The following is a 16,436-nucleotide window of genomic DNA, read 5'->3' as shown; positions in this document are numbered from 1 at the left end:
CCAGCCTTAGTTTGAGCTGGGTTGGTTTTGCCTTCGGCAGCTACATTTCATTGAGCTGACTATGACAGGGCCCAATAATCAAATAGAACAAATTCTTCTACATCAGTAGCCTTCTTTCATGTTGAAGCACAGTACAGGCTGCTCATGAGTTAAACACAGTGAGGAGTAGATGGCAAGATTTTTCCCTGACTCCAGAGATTAGGGTATGGAGAGTTAGGTGCAGTGTAGCAACTTCCACACCACCAGGCACCAGCTTTAAATTCAGCACCTCAGGAAGTTTGAGGTGAGCCTGTTCCTTGGGTCTGCTCTGGATGATTTTTCAATGAGATAGAAGTGATGGACATGTCCTTCCAGCACTTCTGCACTAGCTGACTTCTTCAGTGTTTTCAACTGAAGAGATATACATTACACAAACTAAAGCCAAAACAATATTAATTCCACCTGAAATGATAGAATTAATGTATGAAGTTGTTAATCATTGCATTCCCTTTTTTGCCCTATATGCAGTGCCATGTACCATAAATAGAGTGCACCTGTAATTTCTGTTTTTTCTCATAACTATTGCTGGAATAAGAACTGATTACTGATGGACTGGTTACACACCTCAGCTGAAAGTGATTCTTGTAGGACTCTGAACTGAGATGTCACAAATGAGTATCACCATAAGATGTCAGGCCCATTGTTTGAGTGCGAGCCAAAATATTGTGCCAGTTTGCTTTAGGGGCTCAGGAGGTCTGCTAGGTAGCCAAAGAGCTTCATCTAGGTGTTCATGAATGCTACCTTTGTTAGGGACAATTCTGTCCTCAGATTTTTTCAGTATTTTTGCCCTCAGTTAGTTATATGTCTATGTCTGTGGCAGAACTTGGCACCAAAGTGCTATTTTCTGTCTAAGTGATTGAATGCCATGACAGCAACATGCAGTTGTATATACAGCAATCTTTTGGAAATACGTTTTCATTCTATTTATTTTCTTGGCAGATGGTTTCTTTGCCACTGGCATCTCAATTACAACGCAAACCCCAAATTTTCTGTTGTAAAAATAGAAAATTTCATTTTAAAGTTTGCTAGTTTAGAGCAGGTGTAGTTAATGGGAAGGTGTTACTGTCCAGCTTTCAGAACACTTCCAGCTTGTCTTAGGGGTGTAATCGCTTTATGATTATGTGTTACATAACTTCATTAGTATCAAATGTGATACACTGCAAGTTCAGAATATTATTTGTAACATTATGTAACTTCATAAAATATTACATTTGTAACCTGTTACAAAGGATTATAACATTTTCATTTGCCAGGCTATTTCTTCAAGGAAGAATATTCTTCAAAAGTTAAATGCTTTTAAGTACTAATTTAAGTGCAGGTTTTTAGAAAATTCATTAAGTAAGGTCTGAAATAGCGGCATTACAAAGCAGTATTCAGCTTAGATACAGTGTTAAAACCTACAGGCTCACTTTACAATTGAAGCTAGGAAGTTCAATGTAAGAACTTATATGTCTGGTTTATTGTTCTTTTTCAGTTCCTGCTGTCTCTAAATTGTCTTAATCAGAAACCTTCTACAGTGATGCTGGGTACTTTGGGCTATAAAAGCCTGCAATATCTGAAGCTTTCAAACTGTAGCTTTGTGGAGTGTGATATATCATCCTATTTTCATCATTTGCTCAAGAAAGCACAAGTCTGCTTTCTTCTCGATAGAGATGGTGGCTTAAAATGTTAAATCCTTAATTTTAGTTTTACTTTGGATTGTGAGAAAGAAGCTGTCATAAGATCAAAATATTTAAAGACTAGTTGAGTACAAGACATTTAAAAATTATTAAGCAGCTTTTAAACATTTTAAAATTAGGGGTACATGCCAAATTTTTTTTTTTTTTGGTGCTTTTTTTAAAATACCCAGCTGGTGGATTTCTTTTAGAATGAAATGGATAAATTGGCCAGTTCTGAAACAAAGTAGGCTTTACAATAACGAGTAATCAAGAATTGTAAGAAAATGAAACTGCTCTAGATATAATTACTGTTTAGTGGCTGGGTACAATGCTACAGCTGAGTTTTCCTTCTTTTTTTTTTTTTTTCCTTTTTTTTTTTTTTTTTTTGGTCAAATTCATAACCCATTAAATTCTTCTGCTCTAGGAAAAACTGCATTCTCCAGGATGTAGCTAATGATCACACTGAAGTAGTCTGGGTTACCCTACATAAGGGACAGAAGGGGAGGAGATGTGCAGCAAGGCTATGCCAGGTGAATTGTTCCTGCCATTTTTCTTGCTGGGAAACCAGCATAAAACTGGTAATGTGAAATGTCACCACAGGGCTTAGCTGAATTTTTTTTCTTTTTTAGTTGCTGAACTGGAGATTTTTATCTTGATTTGTTAATGCCATTAATATCACACTCTTCACTATATTATTTGTCTTAGAGCTTATAAAGGCCACTAAGGAGGTGACTCTTCTCTGCTTCCATTAATTGCCAGGGCATTCTTGGTTTAATTTTTTTAATGCACGAAACACTGATGATTAAGAAAGAATTCTTGTCTCCCCTTCACTCCCCAAGAAATCATTCCTAGCAGGAACAGGAGACATGGAGAAGTAGTCTTTGAGGTGGTTCAGGTTCAGTCAGTTGAAGTGTCTCTGAAAATGCAGAATGCAAAGTTTCTCTTGGGAAACAGTAACCTTGCTCGTTAAGTGTCTGATTTCCAATGGCCTGTTCCTAAGCTAAGTGACCAGTGATGAGTGGGTGAGCCAATTCCAGGTCCTTCCTACATAGGTTTACAGTTGCATGCCAAAAAAGATCAGGATTTATGAGGTGCCCCAGACCTCACATCTTTCGGAGCAGTGTGTGGGTGTCACTGATGCACATCAGTGGTCAGTGACAAGCTGCTGTGGGTGACAAAGCTTTAAGATAGGGTGGTACCAGAGTTCTACTTATAATACAGATTGCTGCAGACATTGCCTTGGTGCTTTGCTCAATGCAGTAATTCTTCATGGAATGTTATTGAAGTCCTACTATGGAAATAGCTGTTCAGCCCTTGAGAGCAAGAATTTCTAGTCCATTTGTATGCCGAGGCAGTTGAGGTAGGGAACAATCCTGAGTGTAATGTAGGCCAACTGTTTAATAATAAAGCTATAAGACTGAAATTCAGTTTTAAATAACTGGACCTACGTAAGCTAAAATGCTGTACAGAATTTCAAATGTGCAAAGGTTTGATGTTTTCAAGTCTCTGGGATGAACGCAAAGATTTGCTTTGTTTCATTTGTAGCAGAGATCAATGTATACTTACCACTTTCATACAGCAGTGTAGAAGCAATAGGAAATTGTTTGAGTAGCAGTTGTCGCCACCCATACCTTGGAGAAACCAAGGATCTTTCAGAGGGCATTTTTGTAATTGCTTCCACATACCCCAGAGGGAAGTTTCTTTCCACAGTCCTATGTACTATTAGCTTTCCCACCCTTTCCCCCAAGTGCATGAGCTAATAAATCTTGCAAACAAGACAAAGAGGGAATGTCCCCATAATCTAAAGCTGAGCAGTCACTAAGAGGAAAATTCAGTTCCTGCTTTACAGTCTATATGGAAAACTGGCTGCTTGTTAGGCAGGTATTTCAACCTCTCTGTCACCTCCTCCAAATGGTTTTACACTGGCTCCCTAAGACAGAGGGAGAGGACTGAGCAGGAAGTCTACCCTCTGCTGCATTTACTCCTGTCCTCTGTGGCCCTGCTCCTCTTCCTCCACTTTCTACCTTTCTAACCTGGCCTCAGTGAGTTTGCTGGACACATTTCCTGCAGAGCAGGGATAGTTTCTCTGCCTTTCTAAAAATGTTCTGTTCTTTGTTCTGGTCAATAAACAGAAGAACAGTGCTTATCCCATGATGTTTTGGGTTTTTTGTTTTGGTTTGGGGGGTTTTATTGTGCGTGTGCTAGGAGGGAAACAAAGGAAGGAAATACTAAATTTGAATTAAAAGCATATATAAATTATGTTTCAGAAAGTACACCGGATACAAGTTAATACATTAAAGACAACAAAAGTCATGAGGGAAATGTTAAGAAGCCTGAATAGACAGGTGCTTCTGCTAACGTTTTCCAATGTTTCTCACTGTAAGGGCTGGTTTCTAGTCATATAAAACTCCACCATATTTTTTTTCTATATGTGAGGTGCCAGCTGATTTTATAGTGTAAAGTTCAGCCAAAACATCTGAGTGGTTCCTAAGATGCCAGGGAACAAATTCACCATGCTTTTCAAACATTGAAAGAATTTTTTTTTGAGAAGCTCAAGTGTCTACTTCCTTTGTGCAAGGACTCAGACTTGACACTTAGAAGAATGATGGGTTTTGTGTCAAGAAAGGACCTTGAGAAAAATCTGCCTAAATCCCAGGCCACAGATGCTCAGTAACTACTCAACCCTTCTGTCAAGAATGTTTTGCTTCATCCTGGGGCTGAGCAGGGGTTCCTCTGTGGTTGCAGGATGAGCTGCTCTAGAGTCAGGTGTGCTACCAGGGTTGAGAGCAGGAAGGCTGTGGTGTGGGATGTGAGTGCCACCTGTTGACCAGCAGGCAGTGCAGACAAGCTGCTGGACTCCACAGGCAGGACCACAGCTGAGGAAAGTGTCCACCCAAGGGAAGATATTGGGAGTTTGAGTGGGACATAGGGTACAGGGAAGCTCAGGTGGAGTATGAAGGGACTGTGATAGTCAGAAAGGAGTGAGAAACAATGTCATTTGTCCTGACAGTTTAAAATTAAAAAGAAAAAAAAAGACTTTTTGAACTGTTCTGGGGACAAGGAGTGATGAATGAGAGAGACAAATGTTGGTGGTGGAGACAAGTTTGTTGGAGAGTGATACAGAGGCATGAGAAGATGTGAGCTCAGCTGATGAGTACAATGCCGCTGGACCAAGGCAGGGAAAAAGGCTTGATGAGCAGGACAGGCTGTGCCCATCAGAGCATGCCTCTGCTGAGACACAGAGCACAAGCCAAAATTCATTTCTCTCAAGCACGTGGTGGGGTAGGGGAAAATCAGTGGCAGGATAAAATGTTATAAATGTGGCTGAGAGAGACAGGGATAGCTGGCACTCACAGTTAAATCAGGAGCCAAAGGGAAAGTGAGTATGTGTTTGTTGCCAAGCACCATTCATCCTGTGCCCTAGAAGAGAGGAGGGTATTGCAAGGTGTCTTGCAACTCCATATGCAGGTGTGTGTCTGGCAGCAAAGAGAGTTCAGTAGAGCAGGGGTACATTGGCAAACAGGCCTGTTTTCAATATTTACTTTTCTTGAGTACATGACTTTGTTGTCTTTGTAATGTTCTCAACTTTGTTGTACACAATGTCTTAGTTTGGTTTGTTGCTTCCTGCCTATGACTTGCTGGAGCTGGATCCCAGACTCCAGAGCCAGGCCTTTGCAACAAGGCGCTGTCGTCACGATAACAAATAATTTTCCCACCCTGATTGATTTGGAACAGGGCATTAATTTTTTTTTTCCAGAAGTCTATATTAGTAGAGTGTTAACAGTTTAAGCCAGATGCTCAAGACTTTGCCACCAGGTCTCTTCTAGGCAGCAGTGGGGAATCCTGGCTTTTATGTCTGAGCTTGCTGATTCATGCAAGCAGACAACATATTTGATCCTTCTATTTGATCCAGTGGGAAAAGAAGGTTGGCTGAAGACATCTTTTGGGCTATCTTATGTGCTTTTCTTTGTTAATTCTTCCACTTAAGTAAGCCTTGTCTTTTTATTTTTCCAGGATAATGATATTAAGCTCTGCTCATTGTCAGGTGTTGAAGCAGGTGATTAACTGTGTGGAGCTGCTATGTAGATCATTTCTGGGATCCCAGCTGAGCCTGTATTTTCCTGTGCTCCTAGAGAGAAATCCTACTAATGCTCTTTCAGAGGCTTTAATTTTACTCATACTGCACTGAAACATCAGTAGTTTCTTGAAATATATACAGATGTTGCATTTAGGTACTCTGAGATTATGCTTCCTCTGTATGGAGAAATTTCGGGGCTCCTGGGAACTTCTACTGAGCATGGAAAATAGCTCTTTGTGAGCCTTAATACGCTCCAAAATCCACACTGACTCCTGTGGGAGTAGCTGTAGCACCCTTTTGACTCCATGCATCCACATTAAGGCTGTGTACCCAAGGAATTTGTTTTGCTATCTGATTATTGTGGCATATGGTTGCTATTATAATTTTATTTTGCTCAGTCACTAAAGGTTAAAATTGAGAACCTTAAATGGGGAACAGGAAGAGGCTAAAATCAGTCTGGATTTCTCTCCTCCTCTTGCCCTTTAAATAAAGAAAAAGAAGATGGGAAATGTTAGTAAATCATGGAAATTTACTGTAGTGGGAAGAATATTGCTAATATAAAGCCCTGTTTGTCTGCAGGGGTTGTCAGGCTTACAAGGCAAGTGCTCAGATGTTGTTTATCAGTGTTGTCCTAACCCAGAGGCAAGAGTTAAGTAATGTGCACTGAATGTGGGCAGTGAGGATCGTTTCTAATATTCTGCTGTGCTAAAAGGACTGCTTAGCTTCTTCTGAAAGAAAGCAAGGGTTCCTTTGCCTTTTTAATGATTATTCTTATTTCCCACTAAATAGCATGTCTGTAAATTTGAGAGATACTGCATTTTGTAAAAGAGAGGGAATAAACTGTGAGTCATGTTTAAATTTGTAATTTTGAAGAGTAGCTTAAGATGACACATCTGGGTACCTGTGTTCTTCATCCTCTTAAACATCCTCTTATCATTGTGCTACTGACATAATCTTATAAAGCAAAGCTGGTGTTTCCATGATTCAGCAATCTTGAATAAAGAATCCTGACATTCTGTTGTGTTGATTTTTATTTTTTAAGATATTGCCATAACAAATTGATGCACAATATTTCTAAATTTCACACAGTGCCACAGCAGGCCTTGCAATAAATTTATCAGGATTAAAAACACAGCACTTATACTGAAAAAGGACCAAATAGATGAGAAAACAATAAATCTGAGCCTGTCTGCCTTGTATTTGCCTGCTGTTTCCATTTTGATTGCGATTGGCTGGCAAGGGCTGCTGCTGGCATTGCACAATTGGCGTAGATGGGGAATTACAAAACAGGAGCATATCCCTTGGTCAGGGCTCGGTAGCACATGCAGCTGAGCACAGGCAAGAGAGAAAGGTCACCCGTACGCCAGGATTGGAGCGGAATCTCTCTCACAGATGTTTCCATTCCAGAGAAGCACGTCTGAGCTCGTTGTTCTCATCTGTGATCTGAAGAGTTCAAATGCTGTAAGGTTTATTTGTTTCAGTGAATGTGAAAATGCACCTAGGAAGAAGTTTACAACCTGGAGGCATGTGAGAATTTCAGATGCGTGGAGCAATATCATGGAATGATCAGAAGGATCTGTGCTTTTAAGGAGTTTTAAATATCAGAAGGATCTGTGTTTTTAAGGAGTTTTAAATATCAGTGAGGAGGAAGACAATTCAAACAGAAGGTTAAAAGCAGACGCAAAAGAAAAACAACTTTATTTTGATACTGAAATTATACTGACAGCACCATGAGGAAGGGATTATATCAGCACCAAACAGTGGAGAATCAGTTGGTCTTATTTTCTTCTGAAATAATCCCTGTGCAAGAAATGTAAATACCATCTTTTGTGAAAAAGAAGAATTCTTTATTTGAACACATTTTGAAACTCTGTGAAATGCATATGGGACTGCTGCATCTTTGCAATGGTGTGTAGTGTATCTTTATTTAAGATATTTATATGAAGAGGATTCTGCACAAAAAGGTCAAGCTACTTTGTTGTTTTGGGTTTTTTTAGCTATTTTATAACTGCTTTTTTGTGTGAGGGAACCAGAAGTTACATTTGTATTTTTAACTAAACTTGCCTGTTTTCTTCCTTCCTCCTCCAAACTTAGTTTACGAGATGCTGGAATTGGATTTATTCTTGTCATAGATCGCAGACAGGACAAATGGACCTCCGTGAAAGCTTCCATACTGCGGATAGCAGTGAGTACTGTTTTAAATTAACTCCTTAGAAATAATTTTCTGTGTTGAATCTTCCTCTTACAAGTGCAAAAACCATTTTTTTTTCTTCAACAATATCTCAGCTACTAAATGACACAGAAGGTATCCAGTAGGTCTTTTGTGTCCCAGCTGTTTTTTCTATCCCAGCTGACAGAGCATCATGTGTCTATGATGTGCTTTTAATGCAGTCTGCAGCTCAAGACATCTTCCCAAGTATGCACTTGGAGAGAGTGTGTGTGTGTGTGAATGTGAATGTCTGAGCACGCAGCTCTCCCAGGTGGGAACTAATATTTGCATGGTCACCCCATGCATCCCATAGAGTTTGGGTCCACTTTTGACTATTGAAGTGAGCTTCTGTTTTACGAAGAGATGAGGGTGAGAGTCCTGGTTGAGTCTAGCACTTGTGAAAGGAATACACATGGAAAAACTGTTCTTGTGATGTTTGATTTAAAACAAAGGTTACTTGTAAACAAGAAAATCTTACGTGCCTTCTGTGGTCAATCAACAGTATGTGCTCTTAGCTTTCAGTCTCCCAGTCTCCCTTTCAATTAATATTTCTAATATCGGAAAAAGAAGCTTAGAGGCTTGCCTTTTTTTTTTTTTTTCAGAAGTAGGGAAAGACAGATTCATGTTTATCATGTGCTTATTCTACTGTTGGTTTACTTGTTTTTTAGTTTTTTGTTGGTCGGTTGCCTTTTTTTTCTTCCTTGCTATCCTTGCTTGAATTGTTAGTGTCAATAGTCTTTACAGTAAGGTCTGAAAAACACAGCTGTAAGTATCTTTTATTTTTTAATGGCTGAAAATTTTTGACTCTGTAAGATAAAAGTCAAATAAAAACAGTAAATGTCATTTTTATGTAGCCTGATTATGGCCAAAGAAGTTTTTGTTTATTATAAGTTAAAATGTATTTCTTTAAAGGTCATACATTACTCCCACTATATGATGTTTTGTGAATGAATATAAAATGATATAATATTCCCACAATACAACTTTTTACACAATAGTTATGTTAGGAATGTTAAAACATTGAAAATAGATTGAAGTATCAGCAAAATTTGCTTTTGCAGCTCATCTTGAAATTTTGAGATGCAACATTGAGCAGATTCCAGTAGTGAAAACTGAGAGCAGCGTAATTTAGGATGATTGAAGAAAAAGGACTCTATCTATGGAGGTTGTGAATCTCTTTCAAAAGTCAGTGCTGTAGTTTCTGTTCCAGGACAGATAAGTGTTGCACAGATGATGGTCCTTTTATTTGCATAATTGGGGTTGTAAGGGTTAGGGAGCAACTACAGACAAGTTGCTTATAGCCATGATGATAACATTTATGGTAATGTTCCTCCAGTGTGTGTTATTTTGCTTTGAAGCACAGTGAACAGAACTGAGCAACTATTCCCCATTATAAGGGATCTGCTACTGTCATGATGGTGTTGGTGCCTAAGGGATTTGCCCAGAGAAGGGTATTAAGTGCAGGAGCACTGCACAGTTGCAGTACTGCTCGTGATGGGTTATTTTGCTTTTTTCATCTTTTTGCATTCTTCTGTGAGCTTTTTTTAAAAAAGAAATCATGCTTCTTATCTGAAGTCTAATCTGTTAAAGGCATGATTTTTTATATTTGCTTTTCTTGTTGAACAGCAACAGTATAGGCTTTGAATTGTACCCATGTATACTTATAGCAGTCTTCCTGTTGGGTTTCAGCAAGTCACATCAGCCCTGAACACTTGATAATTTTGTGTTCCTGTTCCAAAAGAAGATGTAGTGAAAAATTGTTTCTGTTGTCCTTAATATATTTGCTATAGTATTTGATGTAAATGAAATCTAATGCATTTCAGCTGTCTGTTGTTTAGCAAAAAAATAAAGCCAAATATACAAGATACATATATTACACCAAGTTAGAGAGTTCCTATTGATGGACAAAGATTTCTTTCAAATGGCACAGGGGTAACTGGAAACTTCAACTTATTTGATTTTCCAACAGTCAGAGTTGTCTTTTGGTGGTTATGAAGCATCTGAGTGTTTCTTGGGCTATTGATGTCTGAAAGCCTGATAGCTCTGGTGGTTTTGGTCATAGAATCACAGAATGGTTTGGATTGGAAGGGACCTTAAAGACCATCTAGTTCCAACTCCCCTGCCATGGGCAGGGACACCTTTCACTAGACCAGGTGGCTCAAACCCCATCCAAGCCTGGCCTTGAACACTTCCAGGGATAGGAAATTCCCAGCGTCTCTGAGTAACATGTTCTAGGGCCTCGCCACCCCCACAGTAAAGAATTTCTTCCTAATGTCCCATCTAAACCTACCTCCTTTCAATTTGAAGCCATTCCCCCTTGTCCTGTCACTCCCTGCCCTTGTAAAAAGCCCCTGTTCAGTGGGTTTTTTTTTTCAGTTGCTAAAGCTCATTACTGTGTGTGAGGATAGGAGTCTCGTGTTACTTGAGAGGAGAGTTTTGGCTGTCGGTTTATTTGTTGTCATTTCTGCAGTGTCCTTTCTGCCATCTTTCCTGATTTTTCTCTAATCCTCCTGAGGCAGTTGACCCTCTTGACTTGTGAAATCAGAAATGCCATCATAGGGTGCTGTGCCCATCACTAATACCCTGGCAACTGCAGGAAGTGTATTTGTAAGCACTGAGCAGCTGTTAAACAGAAATTCATACTAGCATGTATTTTTTGTTATTATTTCTTGTTATTTTCAAGACTTTTCACACACAATGTTTGGTTGGTACTAGTGGATGTTGGAAGTAGGTTTTGAAACAAAACTAACAAAAAAATTTTTGTTTCAGGCTGAAATTATTGTGGAAAATATTTCTATATTACGAAAAATTTCTAAGCTTCATTTTTCCTTCTTTGTTGGGGATACTTTTCTTTTCCTGGGGCAGAAAGTGAGCAATGATGAGCTGAATCTGTATTTCATGCTGATACTTAAAGGTTGCTGTAGTCAAGACTCTGGAGATGAGGTTAACCTATTTTTGCAGGCATAGTGGAAGGTCAGTGGCTGCAGTGCCTGGCCAGGATGACTGCTGCTGCAGCACATGCAGTGCAGTGGGACTAAGAGCAAAGCCAGAGGCCTGGGCTGAAAGATGGCCCTACTTTTCCTGGGATGCGACAGAGATTGTGGCAAGAACATGCCCAGGCACACAGACTTTGCTATTGCTTTATTCTACTTGATGAAGTTGCAATGGACAGGTGGTTGGCCCGGGAGGTTGTCCTTAGCCAGCACAAGACTTGCAGACTCTGTGGCTTAAGAGATGCTGCAAGCAACATTATTCTTTTTATTTTTCACCTGATTTAGCTGAAGTGAAGTTATTAGCCTAGGAAGAATCTGGCCTACTGGGATAGTCAGGCTGAGAGGTGAAGTTCTGGTAGAGACTCCAAGAGCCAAGTTTCATGTTAAGTGTGAAGTCTTGTTAGCAAATTGTCATGTTGTTAGAGAGACAGTGGAATTTGAAAGTTCTTACAAGAAAAAGACTGAAGTTAGTAGTTGCAAATTCTTCACTCATATTACCTTGTTGTTTGAGAATACAAAATTTTTTCAACTTTTTGCCCTGTCAGCTGCAGTGATTCTTCTAAATTTGTATTAGAATGTCCTGTTTTCAGTTAAACACAGTATTCAGAGTATACAGAGACATACAAGACTTTGCTGAACCTTTTAGTTCCTGGGGCTGGGCAGTTGGGTAGTCTCATGGATAAGTGTGCAAGGAGGAGCAGTCATGGTAAAGCAGCTCTGTATTGTCCCAGCTGAAGTTGGGTGAATGACAAATGCCAGAAAAATTGATTCTCTTGTCCTTTCCATGTAGTCAAAAATTACTCTCTTTTTTTCCCTCTTTTTTTTTCTTTTCTCTCCTAATGTTATACCCAATCAAGCAATATTCAACCCACAGTTGTAGGGGCAAGGCTTTTTACTGATCAATGTGTTCTGCGATTTCACACTGCTCTCTTCATAGTTCCAGTATATTTTCTTAAAAAAAATGAAGTCTATGTCATTACATTGTATTAGTCTCTTGTCCTGTCATCATTGTCTTCCTCCATCTTGAGGGAAAGGTTGTAGTGTGAACTCACTCTTTTAGACAAACAAAAAACTGCACTCAACATCATTAAACGTTTCACCATAGCCATCCATCAACCTCATATTGAAGGTCCAGAGGAAATAAACTTCCTTGGTGCATAGGGAATAACTTACCTGTGAGCCACTGCTCTTGAGTCAGCAGTTGGGATGGAGGTTGCTTGGGGGTGGTAGTGAGGAATTTTTATCCAGTTACAAAACTTTGCAGCCCTTTCTAAATGAGACAAGAGATGGGTTTTATTCAGCCTCCTAGAGAAGAAGTTTGCTTTGTGATTTGCCACCGCTAACTAAGGATGCATTGCATGCAGATTTCATGCCTTCTGTTTCGGACTGCATTGTCCAGAGCACTGCTTTTCTTAGCTGTTCATAAATCAAAATGCAGTCTTCACTGTAACAGAGGCTTAGCCCATTAATTACTTTGAAGGTTAGGGCCAAGACCGCTGGCTGGCAGGAAGAAACCAGAAGCCGATGGAGACACCAGAGTGCTTATGTTGGACTCAATGATCTTGGAGGTCTTTTCCAACCTAATTGATTCTTTGATTGTGTAATACCAGCCTAAACCTTGCAGGAGTCAGGCAGTCCCATTTTTGTGCCATCTGGAATGTTATTGGTTTGGCATCCAAGGTGAGAAACACTGAATTGCAGTAATCCAGCTTTGAGTTCCTTGGCCTTGTTTGTAGAGATGTTAAATTTCTTAGTGAGTTCTTGGTGTAGAAAAGATACATTTCATAAGTGGTGCCCCATGAAAGGCACTATTTTATATTTATATGGAATAGGTATTTCCCATTAGCCCAGTTTCTAGTTAGTTCTTTGCATCATGTCCTGAAAACTATGACACTTAACACTTTGTATGGCTTAAGTTTGAAAATACTGCTCTTCTTTCAGCCCTGGTCATGATTCTCATTTTGCTTGGGTTCAATACAAGAACTTAGCAGTATGATGAAGCTGGAACAGTATTTGTATTAATTTTGTGGCTGTTTTTATGAATGAGTACAGTAAATGATAGATGAGTAAGTTTATTTTGAGATCAATATGCTTTTGTCTGATTTCTTTGGATGTTTTGAGACTACTACATATGCAGGCACTTTTGCAGTTATCCTTGTGTAGTTAGCCATTTTCCTTTATATTACATATTTTTTTAATATGTAAAAATAGAGAAGTGAGTCACTTAAGCTCAGAGAGCAGGATCATAATGTCACAAGCATTAAACACAGCTCTAATGCAAAACAGCTCTATATTTTTAAAACTAGATTTCAAGCTGCTCTTTTTAGGAATTGATTTAATTCAAGACTCTTTCGTGACAAAAATTCTGTGTAAGGCACTTCTTCATTCTAGCTGCAAATAAACAGTCTCAAAGAAAAATAGGTAAGCAAGTATTTACTAGCTCCTTTATATACAGAAGTATTTTAGAAAGAAGTGCTCTGTGGCTTATGGCATACTAGTAAGCGCAGAACGGAAGACACCGCCACAGAGTTCGGTAACGTGGATATTTTGAAGCTGTTCATAAAATGAAAATTAGTGTTGTTCCAAATATTTTAAGACAGAACTACTAAAGCTGAGTCAAGTGTTAGCTCTTTGACAGCTCACGTGGTTACAATATTTCTGCAAGCTGGTTTAACTTCAGGGTCAGTAGTGGTGGTACACACAGCCTCTCTGTCAGTAATACTCTGTGAAGAACAGCGATACTTAGGGTTATATGCAACTAATATATGGTGCAGAGGAGGCCATGAAGGTGATCAGAAGTATGGAGCATCTCTCCTGTGAGAACAGGCTGAGAGAAGTGAGATTGTTCAGAAGAGAAGGCTCTGGGCCAGACCTCACCGCAGCCTTTTGGTACTTAAAGGGGGCTTATAAAATAGAGGGACAGTGACTTTACACAGTCAGATAGTGATAGGACAAGGGGGAGTTGTTTTAAACTGAACAAGGAGAGACTTACATTACATTTTAGGGAGAAATTCTTTACTGTAAGGGTAGCGAGGCACTGGAACAGGTTGCCCAGAGAAGTTGTGGATGCCTCAATCCTGGAAGTGTTCAAGGCAAGGTTGGATGAGGACCTGAGCAACCTGGTCTGGTGGAATGTGTTCCTGCCCCTGGTGGGGGGTTTGGAAACAGATGATATTTCAGATCCTTTCCAATCCAATCCGTTCTGTGATTCTATAATAATTTGATTTTACATTTTGCCCAGAACTCAACTGGGTTCAGGCTCTCTACATTTTCCCCTTTCCAGAAACCTGGGGCATGCAGTGGAAGGCTCCCCATCCCTGAGAAACAGAGGCCTGAAAGCAGGCAGGTCAACCTGCTCCTGAGAAATTATTAACTGGTTTTCTGGAGAATTTAAGGTTGTTCCTTATTTTTTCCAGCCAGGAAAGATTCCTCCCCATGTTCTAGGTTCAAGGTACTTGTAGGGCAACAAAGATCTCGGTGTATTGGAAAGCTTTGATTCTGGAGCTGTGCTGTATACAAATACCTGCTTTGGTCAGATTTCATTCAAAGCTGATAACAATGTGCACATCTACATCTTTTTCTGTGTCTTTGACACTGACCTGACTGGATGAGAAAGTGAAAGAGATGAACAGATAGAAGATTAATCCCATGCCTGTCATGAAATATCAAACCAAGGATTAATGTATATATGGGCTGGGGTCTCCTAATTTTTGTAGAGATGTGAAAAACATAACCTCTAGTCTCTTTTGCATTGGCATTAAATCTGATAAATTCAATATTTGAGACAAGCTGTTGGGGGATCTGTTAATATTAATTAATCTAGTAAGGAAAGACACTTGGAGAAAAGAAAAAAAACAGTTTTTGAGCTTACAAACCCTTCAACGAGTCTCAGTAAGGTTCATTGACTTCAATGAAACAGTCCTTGAAGGCACTTTATTTGATAGCACTGCTAAACATAACATGAATATTTTTTGGTGCTTAACATTTAGCAAAGCATTATTGAGAAGTCATTGTTTGTTGTCTGGTTAGCATACAATGACTTCAAACAAATAGGCTGCTGGACTGGAACAGAGAATTTTTGTTTTGTTCCAGTGTTCAGGGTGAAGTTGACTGGTCAATGAAGTTCACAGGCATCTACAGAGTATCTCTTACATCATAGTATTGTCTCTGCAAGTCACCAGGGCTTTAGCAAAAAAGTTAGGAAAAATCGTAGTATTTTGGCAGTGCAGATACAACCTTTGATAAACTGTAATAGTTGGCACAAGTCCAACATTGTTTACTGTAGTACTGCTTCCCATTCTTGTTTCACAAAAATCAATTTGCAGATTTGACTCCTAGCCACAACAAGGGAAGGAGACATCGTTTTTTAAGACATGAGGTTTTTTTGAAGAAAAAAACCAAAACCAAATGAAGACAGACTAGTGGAGACAAGTGTTGTAGTGCTAGGTTTAGTTTAGCAAGCTGCAGCTTTCCCTGGGAGCTCAGCGGAGTGTTTAGGGCAGTATGACCATTTTGCCATCCCGTAGTCCATTTCGGATGGCTCCGCCCTCTTGCTCCAGCAGCTCTCAGCTCTACAACACAGTGACAGCAAAGGAGGCGAGAAGGGTCCCTCCATAAGGGTTTCAGAGGACCTTTAATGGTTACATCACGTCCCAGCAATCCCCAGAGGCAGAGAGACCTCGTGATCCGGGCACAGGGGGGTTTTATCAGGGGCTCAGGGGCGGTACATGGGCGGAGTTGGGGTACAGGAACCAATAGGGAGAGCCCGAGGGAGGGGCCAGGGCCAGGGGCAGGGGAAAGCAGGGTGGGGGAACAATATGGGATAAGAAAAGCAGTGAGTAAATGGATCACCACAGACAAGTTTATACTGTAGACAAAGTCAAAGTAATTTAGAATTTGAGCTTTTATTCAGAGAGAAGGAAAATTTCTGTCAGGCCTTGAATGGAAATTCAAGTGATATAAGACTGTATTGACTTCAACAGCATCATTTTGGGTTGACACACTTGAGATGGAAAATAATTGTAACGCATATTCTCTATTTTCATTGAATTGAACACCATACTTAATTTCATCATGCAATGAAACTCTATTTCATAAGAGCTAATACACAGTCCAGAAAAATTTACTATTAGATTGCGTTTGGGTATGGCTATTTACTTCAGAAATAGCCTAAATGTCACAAAATCACTGGTTGGGTTGGGAGGGACCTTGAAAGACCATCTGACCCAACTTTCTGTGGGGAAAGGCAGCCTCAAAATTACCTAGCACCCTGTCCAGTGCATTTCCCAGCACTCCAAGTAAGGCTAAGTGGGTTGCAAATATTCACGACCACAGACAGTATGTCAGGACAACATGTGGTGGGGTGGATATCTCACAAGGAGGCACCTTGTTTTTTTCAAAATGTGTTGTCTAAAAGATATTTCTTTTATCATTTTTATTCTGAAATATTTGCATTGCCA

The 16,436-nt window shown here is 39.7% G+C and overlaps 1 protein-coding gene across 7 annotated transcripts in view; it reads left to right on the top strand.

Moving 5' to 3' along the window:
* Positions 1–16,436, top strand: part of MCF2L (MCF.2 cell line derived transforming sequence like) — a 98,241-nt gene that overhangs the window by 52,259 nt on the left and 29,546 nt on the right. For 2 of the 7 annotated variants that reach the window (XM_082279364.1, XM_082279358.1), the window contains exon 4: positions 7,870–7,960. In XM_082279364.1, the coding sequence (XP_082135490.1) occupies positions 7,870–7,960 (91 nt within the window). The other 5 variants (XM_082279363.1, XM_082279362.1, XM_082279360.1 and 2 more) reach the window with 5 other exon arrangements.

The sequence above is a fragment of the Coloeus monedula genome (assembly GCF_965178545.1).
Source record: "Coloeus monedula genome assembly, chromosome: 3".
Lineage (NCBI taxonomy): Eukaryota > Metazoa > Chordata > Aves > Passeriformes > Corvidae > Coloeus > Coloeus monedula.
This window is presented reverse-complemented; position numbering and strand designations above follow the sequence as displayed.